Here is a 12,870-nt window from a genome sequence, read left to right on the forward strand (position 1 = left end):
GAGACCTTACTAAGAACAGTTTCCGTGGTGTGGTGGGTGCATGAGGCAGATTGCAGTGGGTTGAAGAGCTCGTGGGAGGTACTGAAATGGAGATGGCCAGTGTAGACAAATTTCTCAAGAAGCTTAGCTGTGAAGAGGAGAGAGGGGCAGCGATTGCTAGAGGGAGATGTGGGGGCAGATAGAGGGTTTTTATCCCAGATGGGAGATACTTGAGCTTCTATAAATGTTGGTAGGAAGGAGGCACAGAGAGGGAGAGGATGAAATACAAGAGGGAGAGGGGATGATTGCTGTGGAGGAGGTAGCAGGGGTGGGCTCCAGAGCCCAGGCAGAGAGACTGGCCTTAAATAGCATAGGGGCCCTCTCTTTCTTACAGGGAAGGAAAGCAGAGGTGGTGGTTGTAGTTGTTGGGGGTAGGATACAGGGCATTGAGGGGATTGGTGAAAGAAATGTTCAGGAAAGTTCAAAGCAACAAATGGAGATATCTAACCCAGGACATGGATGCTGGAGCTAGGAGGAAGCAAAGAATACTTCTGGTTGGGAGTTAGGGAGGACTTCCTGCAGGAAGCAGCATTTGAGCTGAGCCATGAAGTTCAAACAGGATTTCAATAAGCAAAGATCTGTGCAGAGGGAAGAAACAGAATCAGCAAAGGGATAGCGGTGTGAACATGCTGGACATGCCGATGGAATCATGAAGAAACTAGTTTGATGAAGGCTGGGCATGAATGAGCAGGATAACGTTGATGCCACTGATAATGACAGATAATAATGGTTACCATGTGTGAAGCCCCAAACCTATCTTGTGGCAGGTGCTTTACATGCTTGAATTTATTTAATCATACCATGCCCTGCAGAAGAGGTATTTCCTCATTTTACAGATAAAGAAAATAAGTCCTAGAAAAGTGAAGAGATGGACCCAAATTTACTTAGCTAGTAGGCGATAGGGCTGATAATTCAAACCCCTGCCTCTCTGACTGTAAAGCTTGTGCTTTTTTCAGCAAACAGGAAAGGCCAGGTGAGGCCATATGGTGGGGGAGCCTCGAATGCCAAATTGAGGAGTTTAAACTTTATCCAGGAAGCAATGGGGAGCCAGGGTGGGTGTCTGAGCAAAGGAGATTCATGCTCGAAGGTGGGCTTTAGGAAGGCTAATGTGGTCCAAGAGAGTAGGGAGAAGAAATCAGGAAGTGGCTGCAGTGTCAGGGTGGAGGGTAGCAGAGGCCTGGCCTGGATATGAAGGGAATGAGCAGTGGGCCTAGAACATTATTTGTTCCTCATGACAGCTTTGAGAGTTGTGAAGCTTTGTTCTCCTTTTATAGATGAGGAATGGGAGACTCACGAAGGGTGAGTTACTTGCTCAGGACTTGAGCCCTGGTTCATGTGGTTTTGCTGACTCAGTGACTCTGTGGAACAGTGTTTCAAAGGGAACTCTGAGTAGAGGAGAGTGCGCATGCATGGATGTGTGTGTGTATACGTGCGTGCACACGTGCATGCTTGTCTGTCACATGGACAGCAGTGCCTTCCCTTGCCTATCCTCTTTCCTTCCCATCTCTTCCCAATCCTCTAGTTTCCTGGATTCCATACTTACTGCCTCCCCCAGCCAAGGGGTCTGGGAGTGGGCTGATACTATTCCACTGGGTCTCCCCAGGTCAGGCTTTTTACTCTCAAGGCACCTGGTCACACCTCCCTACCCACCCCCCATCCCTATTGTGTGTCCATCCACCCCACTAAACTAGTCCAGCTCCAGTGAGTGCCACATGCAGACTGGCCCCTGGTACCATTCCTCTTGTTCCTACAATGATTCCTCCCCACCTCTGTGGTGCTTCTGTGTGGGTGTAGACAGTCACCTTGAGAATTAGATTCAGCTCACAAGCATTTGACGTATGTTCCAGTCCTTGCAACAATCCTGTGGGGTTGGCATATGAGCCTCATCTTTGCAGATGAGAAAACTGAAGCTCCAAGAGGGGCAATAATATGCTTGGGCAATATAGCCTGGAAGCACTTGTAGAGCTGGCATGGGAACCCAGATCTGTTTGCTTCCTGAGCTGTGGGCTTTCCACACTCCATTTCTAAGCATCTTCGATTTTCCCAACTTTGAGCCTTCAGGAAATACAAATTTTTGTCCTTCAAAGACAGGGTGGATTTCTAGAACTAGTGCCAAGTTCACCCAAAGATCCTGGTGGGATGAGTCAGAGACTTGGAGCTCCGGGAACTCCGAGTTTAAATCCTGACTCTACTGCCCACCCAGCTATGTGACCTAGAGCAGGTTATCCACCATCTCTGAACTTCAGTTCTCTCACCTCTAAAATGTCGAAGAGTTGTTGAAGAGGGTTAAATGAGATGATGTATGCAAAGTGCCCCAGAAAGCAGGTTGCTACTATTTAAATTCAAATGAGGATTGGGCCCCTGTAAGGTCAGAAGTGGAGTTTATATACTCTAAGCAGGACCTAAGAGGAAGCCCAGCCTGGGTGTCAGGAGGGATGTCCCAGGAGAGGACCAGCAACAGGCTCTTCAGACACCGAGTTAGGTGTGGCCCTGGATAATCCATCACACTTGCCTCCCCATTCGGACCCCCATCCTAGTCCCACCTCCCTGGTTCCAGCCCTTCATGTATCTCCCCTGCTCTGCAAACTAATGCCTCTGCCTCTCTCTGTCACCCGCCGCCTGTGGCCTCTACCCTGCCCTTCCTGGCCCCAGGGAAGAGGAGGAGGAGGAGACTGAGGAAGAGGAAGAGGAAGACGCTCATCAGTTCTGCTGTCCGGCCTCCGAGTGCAGCAGTCCCTCCTCTCGATAACTGAGAGGACAAGGGTCATTTTCTATGCAGAAGCAAAAGCCTTAACCAGCTCCCCTCCACTCCCCGCCTTGCCTCCCCGGCCCCGGGATCCCCCATGGGACCTTATCCCTGCTTCAAGAATCAGATGGACAAGCATCGTGTCCCTTCCTCCCCCAACTTCTTGGAATTCCCATCCCCACTGCTGTTTCCCCTGGACTCCAGGCCCCAAATTATAAAGGCTGGAGCCCTAGGTCTGACTAAAATATGGGAACAGCAGAGTTTGGAGCTTGGAGCTTGGAACGGGAACCGTCCTGCACCCACACCCCACTCCCCGCTCCCCAGGCACCCTGGAGCCTGCCACTCCTGGAGAGGTCTCCAAATGACATCCCAAGGACCTACCTCTGTCCTCTGTGAGCACAAACAGAGATGCAGGGTGCCTAGGGCTCAGAGGACCAGAGAGGGCGGGACCCAGCCTGCCTAGTTCCTCGTTGCTCGTTTCTTCGCTATGGCCATCGCTGCCATCTCCTCCACTGCTTGAAGGCCTTGTCCCATGCCCCTGGCCACTCCCGTAGTGCTCTGTAAATACGATCAGGAAGAAAAGACCTTTCAGAGTACGTGTTGCTGTGTACAAAGGAATTTCCATCAATAAAAGCTGATCTCTTCTCTCTGTCTGATGTATGTTCCACCCCACCCCCGTTTTCCTCTTCCTGTCCCCGCTAGGGCCTTACCTGCTTCCCTATCCAGGGCTGGGAACAGGGGCTGGGAGAGAAAGTAGGATTTGATTTGCGGTGCTGTCAACACCCAAAAGGCACTCGATAAATAAATGAGTGGTGTGGCACTCTCACCATAGGCACGCCTGTTGCCTTCTCCAGCCCATCAGTCTGAGGCGGCATGAACTGGCCAACTCAGACATGTCAGTTGGCTTCTTTGCTACCTGATTCCCCCGTGTATAAAAGGAGGAGAGAGGCTTGACCAGAGGATCTGCAAGGGCTCCTCCAGCTCTGACATTCTGTCAGTCTGAGATGCGACAATTTTAAGAAACTATGAATTTAAAATATGATAATCCAGTTGACGCATGCCATGCAATCCTGTGGTTTCTATGTCTACAACGATTTTTGGATTCTCCAATCCTATAGTTTTAAGATTTCATGATTCTACCATTAAAAAAATTCTGATGGTGTAATTTTAATATTCTGAGATGTTAAGAATCCTTAATAATATACTTTCAAGATTCTGATTCTACAACTTTAGGGATCTCTGAATCTGAGGGGAAATGTTTTCCCCCAGATGCAGCGACCCTAAATATTTTCTGCACCTGCCAGAAGCTGTTCCTAAGAATCCCTAGAAGCTGTTGGCAGGAGAGTGAAAGGTGTCCTTACAGGCTGTAGAACCCACATCTTCTATGATGTATCTGTGTTAGGAGCAAAGCCAGGAGACCCCCAAGGGGGTTCATACCCTGATTTTCTCTTTCTGAGCCATTGGCATTAGACAAATCTGAGTTTACCTCTGGTTCAGCTGCTTACTCTCTGCATAAACTGGAGCAAGGATTTTCTTCTCCTTGAGCTTCGTTTATCTCCTGAGTACAGTGAGGTATCTCTGTACTTGGTTAGGTATCTCCATTTGTTGCTCTGGGCTGTCATGAAGATTAGCAAGAAAACACAGGGAGCCCAGCGTAGGGTCCGATGCGCGGTTAGGTAAGTGTTCAGTGATTGGTGGCTCTTGTTTTGATTAAGGCCCAGGTGAGAGTCCCTCCTCTCCTTTCTTTCTTCTCTCCCTTCAGCATCCCCATCACATTGATTGCATAGTTGTTCCAGAGGCTCGCCTCATTTCCTCACTCGTTGTTTCACTCGGTTACTAAACTTATCTACTTATTCACTCATTCAAACTCTCATTTATTTCTTCCTCCTTCTGTTCCTCTGTCCCTCCCTCTCTTCCTCTCCCTCTTATTTACTCTTCCAAAAGGCATTGCTTTAGCATTTATTGTGTGCAAGGCTTCAAGCTAAATATTGTGAGGGATCAAAATTAAGATAGTGGCTATATTCTCCATCAGTTCTCTATTTCCCAGGCGAGATGAGAAATCCTTTGGGGAAGTAAGCAGGGTGCGAAGGGTTGAAATGATTGAGCAGAAACGGCTTCAGTGATGAGCAAAATATGTTCCTGGCCCAAAGAGGAAGGAGTTGTCAAGGTGGACTGCGGGGTGACGTTCAGGACAGCTTTCTGGAGGGGGTGGAGCAAGAGTGGAAGGCCGGGAAGGGTTCGAATAGGTGACGAGAGGTGAGGAGACATTACAGGAGACAGAGCACGAACAAAAACTTGTGGAGAGCTCCAGGGTCGTATTCGGGAATGGTGCATAGATTGCTCTGTTTGACTGGCTCTAAAGTGCATGTGGGTCTAGGTGACCTGTGGCTAGGGAGTGGGAGAACATTCTATCCTTCATTTGATTGGAGATAGAAGGAAGTAGGGTGTAGGTGTTCAACTAAATGGAGGGACGGGGCAAGTCAAAGTCAGATGGCCATGGTGGGAGCCATGGCGTAGGCAACTGAATTGGCTGAGGGCCTGTGCTGTGGGAAGTGGGAACGGTTCTATCAGTTGTAAGGGAAAAGTTTATGCCTGTGCATATATGTGCATGTCTTTATATGAGGCCGACAGGTCTAACAGGAGTGAGAGACTGTGCAGTGGTATGTTTCTGAGGGAATGTAATTGTATGAGGCTGGGTGCAAGGAATTTTGAGTGTGTGAGGTCGATCGAGTGAGGTGGCAACTTTCTGTGCCTGGTAGGCTCTCTGAGTGTGCCCGGTGGAAATAATCACAAGACTGGGTGTGGGTGGCTTTGGAGCATGTGGGGCTGTGTTTTCTAGGGTGACATTCGTCAGCCAAGATGGTCACACAGACACACATTACTGCTACCTGTGCTCTTAGGGGACCAAGGTGGCTGCTGAGTGCTTACTGTGTGCTGGACCTTGGCCTGGGCTTGGAGGGTCCACAGAGGTGAATCACACCAGCCACTGCCCTTGGGAAACAGGAGCAGGATGAGAGATGGACACTTCAATAGAGAATCATAATTTAACTGGACATAAGTACACGTGCCATGAGTGTGCACAGGACACAGAGAAGGGAATAGCTGACCCTGTCAGGTTTGGGGTGGGGGTTGAGTGAGTCAGAACCGACTTCCCAGGAGGCCTTGCCTGCCTACGGTGCTGCAAAATGCAGATGAGCTTACCCAGACTGAAGGAGTGTGTGGATGAAGCAGAGATGGAGGGCATCCTGGGCATGAGCACGGGCATGGTGATGCAGATCAGCTCACAATAGCCTAAGAAGTGGAAGTAGTCTGCTGTTCCTGATGTCTAGGAGCTTAAAGGTTGGGAAGAGGAGGTTGGACAGATTCAGCGAAAAAGTTAAAAGTGGGACACTGGCCTGGAAGGTAGAGGACTTGGATTCTCATCCTGTGCAACCCTGGGCAAGTCACTTTGACTGTTGGGGTCTCATTTTGCATCTGTGTGGTTGGAGGGTTCATAAAATTCATCACAGTTCTGTGGATCTTCTACCCTCAGCCAGCCAAACATTGCTCTCATAGTCAGGCAGTTCTGCCTACTCACCTCAGGCTTTCCAGCTTCCTCCTGGGTTGCTTCCTCATGCACACACTCCGCAAATATTTACACAGACTCTGGCCCTCTGTGTTCCACTGTGGGAAGGCATGGGGACCTGAAAAATGCAGGGATTCAACCTTGAAGGGGCTGCTCAGTACAGGGCAGTGGGTAAGAGCAGGAGCTTTGATTTGACTCTTGGCTCCATCACTGCTGAGCTTTGAGACTATGGGCAAATTACTTCATCCCTCAGCACCTCAGTTTTACTCATCTGCGTTAACCCCCTCAGGTGGAACAACCCAGACCTTGCAGGGTTGCTAGTGTTAGCAAAAAGTAGGTATTCAGTAAAGGACAACTATTATTTTTAGGGCTGCAATGAAGCAGGGCTGGGATTCAAACCCAGTGCTGTGTGCTCGCCAGCCTGTGTTTGTCCATTATCTACCCAGTCAGTCCTTCTCCCTTGCCAACCCCTGTGCCAAGCTGGGCTGGCCTCAGGTTTGGAATCTCCATGGCGCTGAGATTGGGCAGCAGAAATCTCTTGCAGAAAAGCTGTCAGAGAAGAGGGAGGTGACTGGAATCTCCACCCCACCACCACCACTAGGTCTGGTCTCTTTGTCCAGTCTTCCTCCAGAATCCACAGCCCCTGGCCTTATCTAAGTGCGCTGACCTCCTCATTTTGTTTTCTTGTCTCTCATTTCCGTTCCCCGCTTCCAGCCCAAGTTGCCATGGGGATAGTCCTCAGCATCCCTAGCTTCCTCTTGCCCTCATCTTATGGTATCTATAGCAACAGCCCCCACTTATTTCCATGGCAACTTCATCCGATCCCATCCCCTGCTGGCTGCCTGGATCTGGGCAGCACCAATAAAAGAAAGGAGGGAGAGATACCTCCCATTAGGAGCAGCAGCCGGGAGAGTTGGTGCCCCTGCCATGGACAGGCTACCCTGAATCCCTACAAAACGTCCTGCCCTGCTTCTCCCCATCTTAGTCTCTTGGCTCACAAGGTCCTTCACTCCTTATCTCTATCGGTTCCTCTTAGGCAAGGCCCCATTCAATAGCTTCCTCCCCCAGGAAGCCTTCGGGCAGCAGGGGAACTAGCACAGGCTCTGGGCTTTGAGTCCCTGTTCTGCCACTTCCTAGCTCTGAGACTTTTGGCAGTCGCTTCCCCCCTCAGAGCCCTTTCCCTCACCTGCAGAGCAGGAATCCTAATTCTTCCTTCGCGTTTGCCACGCGTATTAAATAATATGCAGAAAATGCCTGATACAGGGAAAGTGCACTTTAAGTGCGAATTTATTTTTGTTCTGCTCAGCCACCCCCAAGCAGAAGGAATCTCTCTCCTGAGCAACCCCAGCACTTCCTCTGTTCCCTAGCCCTGAGAACTTTCAGCTTTTTACTGTGGTTATTCGTGTTACATGGTTTATTTCCCTGCTGCAGAGGACGCTCTCAGTTCCCCCACAGAATAGCCCAGCAGAGCACGCACATAGGTGTGTGTGTGTGTGTGTGTGAGAGAGAGAGAGAGAGAGAGAGAGAGAGAGAGAGAGAGAGAGAGAGAGAGAGAGAGAGAGAGAGAGAGAGAGAGAGAGAGAGAGAGAGAGAGAGAGAGAGAGAGAGAGAGAGAGAGAGAGAGAGAGAGAGAGAGAGAGAGAGAGAGAGAGAGAGAGAGAGAGAGAGAGAGAGAGAGAGAGAGAGAGAGAGAGAGAGAGAGAGAGAGAGAGAGAGAGAGAGAGAGAGAGAGAGAGAGAGAGAGAGAGAGAGAGAGAGAGAGAGAGAGAGAGAGAGAGAGAGAGAGAGAGAGAGAGAGAGCGCGCGCAAGAGCGCGCTAGAGAGCGCACTCTGAGTTAAGGGATTCATGTCTCCAAGTCCTTTTCTTCAGCAGTATGTCCATCATGAAGAGCAAGCGCGATCCTTTTGACAGGCCCTATAGGGAGCTTGTGTTTACAGCCTGACCTCCCTGCCACTCACTACTCCCTTTGCAACCAAATCGGGTAGTGAGCTCTCAAAGGGTGAATCGCCAGAGTGGAAAGCCAGGGGCAGCACGCAGCCAGAAGTGGGGAGAGGCAGTGAGATGTCTTGAAAAGACAGCCTGAGCCCTGGGTTTGCATCCTGACTTTCTCACTTGATAGCTGTGTGACCTTGAGCCAGTTTACATCACCTTCCTGAGCCTCAGTGTCCTCATCTATAAAATGGGACTAATGATACCTGCTTCAATAAGTTGCAAGGCTTCAAAGAGCTAATTAACGTTCTTGCCCTGGGGATGGAAGTAACTATAGGGTCCTATGGCAGCATAGAGGAGGGGCCTGTAAACCAACGTGTGTGGAAGGGGCAGGCAGGCATGGAAAGGCACACCTGAGAGAAATGTTGGATGAGCAGGAGGTAGGTAGGTTGGGGTGATGGGGCAGAGGGTATATGAGGTAGAGGTTGGGTCAGGAGAGCCATCCATGGCTATGGTGAGGAAGTTGGAGGTTATCCTGTGGATGATAATACCTGCAAAACCTGTTAGATCTCAGCCCTCCTCTGCTCATCTCAATCAGAGAAAAAGCCAGTCTTTATTGTGGGCTGAATGCCCTTCATGATTTGGCCCCTATTACCTCTCTTATCTTATCTTCTATCACTTTCCCCTCTGTTCCTCAAACATACGGGCACAGTCCTACCTCAAGGCTTTTGCACTGGCTCTACCCTCTGTCTGCACTGCTCTTGCCTCAGATAACCACATAGATCACTCACTCCTTTCCATCAGGGCTCCGCTTATATGCCATTTCCTCAAAAAGACCTACCTCGACCACTACATCTAAAACAGTACCTTTTATTATATTCTGTATTTTCCTTTCTAGCACTTATCCCTACCCGAAATGATAGTATATAGTTATAGTCTGCTTCTTCCACTAGAACGCCACATCCTTGATGGAACAAATCTTAAGCGTCTTGTTCACTGTCATGCTTCCAGCACCCAGCACTATGCCTGGCACAGAGAAAGTGCTTAGTTGTTTTCTGAATGAGTCAGGAGGAGCCATGGAAGGGTTTCAGTGAGAGAGTGAAGTGGTCAGACTTGTACTTTGGAAAGCTCTGGCCACAGGATGGAGAATGGGTTGGAAAAGGAGACTGGAGGCTGTGGTCAAAGTTTAGGTGAGAGAATTTATTAGCAACGGCCCACCAAAGCTCATTCATTGACTTCCTTACTCCAGAAGCTTTTATTGAGCACCTGCTCTGCTCTAGGCCTTGTGCTCTGTGTTAGCTAGGAGATTACCAAATTTTCTTCCCGTGCTGGGATTCTGGGAGTCATGAACGCAAATAGCTGTCACACTTTGCCAAAGCAAACCTGTTCCATAAAAAGGACAGACATGTGCTGTGTGTGGGAGCTCTAAACAGGATCAGCCATCATTTCTGGCCAGAAATGGGCTTCAGGAAGGCTTTTAGCGGTGGCATATGACCTGAATCTTGATGGAACTAGAGTGTGGGGGGATTTCTCAGATTGCAGATGGTAGAGATGATAGGGACTATATTCCAGATGGAAGGTACTGTATGAGCAGCTTTGGAGGTGGAAAGCAGAGGAGTATTGGGGAGAAACAGGACCAGGCCAGGGTGGAGGGAATGGCGGATGGGGTGGGGGATTGGCAGCCACCCCTGCAGCATAGCTTAATGTTTAAGAGCATGAGCTGTGGAGTCAGACTGTCTGAATTTTGATCCTGGCTCTACCATTAATAGCCGTGTGTGATCATAAATATGTTACTTAACCTCTCTGGGCCTCAGATTATGTGTAAGGGAAGATAAATAACAATACCTGCCTCATAGGCTTCTTTTAAAGAATCAACAAGTTATTAAATGCGAAGTGGTAAGAACAGTGCCTGACCATGTTAAGTGTTCTTCAAGCATTAGCTATCGTTACCTTGGAGATGCCTCAAATGCCACAATAAGGAACTTGGGCTATCTCTTATGGGCAGTGGGAGCTATGGATGATTCATGAACAAAGAAAGCAGTTGATCAAAATTGAGCTGGAAAAGTGTCCTGGAAGGGGAGAGATTTGAGAGGTGGTGGGCAGGATTCTGCAGTCCTCTCAAGAGAGGAACAGCTTAGATGCCTGGAGTGGGGGCAGGGGGAAGCTGAACTGGGTCTGACTCCTGGAGGGGGTCCCTGAGGCCCAGGAGAAGAGAGAATTTGGGATAGAGGGCAGCCCCCAGTCTGTTTTTGCCTGGCTTCTGACATTGTTGCAGACTAAGGCTTGAGAGTGTGGAAGATGAACAGTGGACGGGAGCTCCCACCATGGCGGAGCCTAGCTCCAACCCTGCAGCCCAGGACCCAGCCTCCTGGGTACAGCTTTGCCACCACGCCCAGCACTCAGCCCGAAATGCTCTTCTGCAAGGCTGGCAGGCCTGTTGCAGCTCAAGCTCCTGCGCTGATAGGGAGTCCCCTCACACCCATCTCAGCTCTACTCTGCCCTGCACCCTGGCCTTTGCCAAGTAGGTGCTAGGGAGTGGCTGCTTAACCCTTTAACCAGCCAAGAGTCCCCTAGACCATTCATTATCTGGGCCCCATCTACACTCATTCCTCCTACCCCACAACCCTCTCCAGGCCTCACCTGCCTGTCCCTCCCCTCCCGACTCTCTCTTCTGTTCTCCTGCTTCCGTAGCTCCTCACCATGCCCTCTTGGCTCAGGGCGTCGGCATCTGGGCTCTGTCGCCACCTGGGTTCCCTGGCAGCCTGGTTGCCATGGCACCATGGGAGCAGGTCTGGAAGAACAACAGCTCTGAGTAACCAGGGCGGCAAGGCCCAGTGCCCAGCTCCTGCCACTCTTCAACCTCAAGACCCCCTGCCCTCCTCCCCCCAGCTGAGCAGAGGAAGCCATGAGGAGAAAAAGGAAGCTGCCCCGCAGGGCAGCTCTTTACCTGTGAGGATGCTGGATGAGAGGCCACTCCCACTGTTGCTGAGCCCTGTGACTTAGCTGTCAGGGAACCCTGGGAACTGGCCAGGCCCAAGTCCAGGCAGCTGAGGGCAGGGGCAGGGCTGCAGGGGGCAGGGCTGGGCAGGGAGGGGAGAGCCTGGATGCCAAGGATGCGGGGGTGGACTTTGGGCCTGGGGACAGGGCTGATCTGGGGTGGTGCTGGGGATCAGGCAGGAAGGAAAACCATAGCACGAGATGTGTTGGGGACAGAGCCATAAAGGAATGGATCTGTGAGGGGAAGAGGTCTGGAGAGGGAGGGCTGGAGCTGTAAGGGAACTGGTCCATCAAGGGAAGGAGGATTTTGAGATGGAGCTGTTTGGGGACAAGACTGTTAGAAAAAAGAGCTTGAGAGGACAAGACTAAGCGAAAACTAGTCCGGGAGATAAGGCTGTGAGGGGACGTGGCCATGGGGAGACCAGTCAGTGAGGGGTGAATAGGACTGGGGACAGGACTGAGAAGACCAAGCATTGAGGAAAAGGAGTCTAGAGGATGGAACTGTGAGGGGACAGGGTCTGTGGGAGGGGAAAGGGCAGTCGAGGATGGGGCTGTGAGAGATGGGGCTGAAGGGGAATGAGGATAGAGCTGTGAAGGCAAGGGGGCCTAAAAGGAAGGGGTCGTGAGGGCAATGAGGAGACAACTTGGGGGTTATGACTCCCTTTTGGCCTTTAAGTATTGGGGTACCTGTATCTGTGAATAAGCTGGGGGGAATGATGTTGTGGGAAGGAATCTGGTCCACCCACTCTCAATCTGGCCCAGCAGGTCCGTCCTTTGTTCCTACATCCTGGCTCATCTTATCTCATCCCCACAGTGTGGAGGGTGATGCCCCAGGCAGTGACCTGAGCACAGCGGTTGATAGTCCTGGGAGCCAACCCCCCTACCGGCTGAGCCAGCTGCCCCCTACCAGCAGCCACATGGGGGGCCCGCCTGCTGGGGTGGGCCTTCCCTGGGCTCAGCGGGCTCGCCTCCAGCCAGCCAGTGTCGCCCTGAGGAAGCAGGAGGAGGAGGAGATAAAGCGCTCCAAGGCCCTATCGGACAGCTATGAACTCTCCACGGACCTGCAGGACAAGAAGGTGCAGAGGAGATGACTCTGGCTGGGAATGGGAGTGGGAATGGAGTTGAGATAGAACCAAGGGAGAAATTGGGATATGGCACTTGAGGGTGGTATCCAGAGAGGGGTAGTAAGACTGGAATGGGAGGAGACTAGCTCCAGGACCCTTCACCCTTTTGGGGACTCACTCACCACCTATCCACCAACTTTCAATTCCTTCAGCAAACACTGATTAAGTTCCATGCTGGGCACCGGAGATGTAAAGATGAATGAGACCTGGACCCAGTTCTCAAAAATCTTTGTGTAGTGGGAGAAGCTTGCACATAGGTTGACAATTTCAGAAGACTGTGCTACAATGTATTACACAAGATATCGTTCAGCTAAGTAGGGGACACAAAATACTATGTATAGAAAAAAACCTAGAAGGACATATACCAAAATGTTAATTGTGGCTATGTCTTGGTATTGGGACTTTAGGGTCCAATCTTCTTTCCTTCCTTCCTTCCTTCCTTCCTTCCTTCCTTCCTTCCTTCCTTCCT

At 50.6% G+C, this 12,870-nt stretch overlaps 1 protein-coding gene across 5 annotated transcripts in view; it reads left to right on the forward strand.

Moving 5' to 3' along the window:
- IQSEC2 (IQ motif and Sec7 domain 2) overlaps positions 1-12,870 on the forward strand; it is a 78,280-nt gene that overhangs the window by 45,459 nt on the left and 19,951 nt on the right. For all 5 annotated transcript variants that reach the window (XM_025040548.1, XM_015597912.2, XM_015597915.2 and 2 more), the window contains one exon: positions 12,092-12,353. In XM_025040548.1, coding sequence (XP_024896316.1) covers positions 12,092-12,353 — 262 coding nt within the window. The remainder of the gene's footprint in view (positions 1-12,091; positions 12,354-12,870) is intronic.

Source organism: Pteropus alecto, unplaced genomic scaffold (genome assembly GCF_000325575.1).
Source record: "Pteropus alecto unplaced genomic scaffold, ASM32557v1 scaffold159, whole genome shotgun sequence".
Classification (NCBI taxonomy): Eukaryota; Metazoa; Chordata; class Mammalia; order Chiroptera; family Pteropodidae; genus Pteropus; species Pteropus alecto.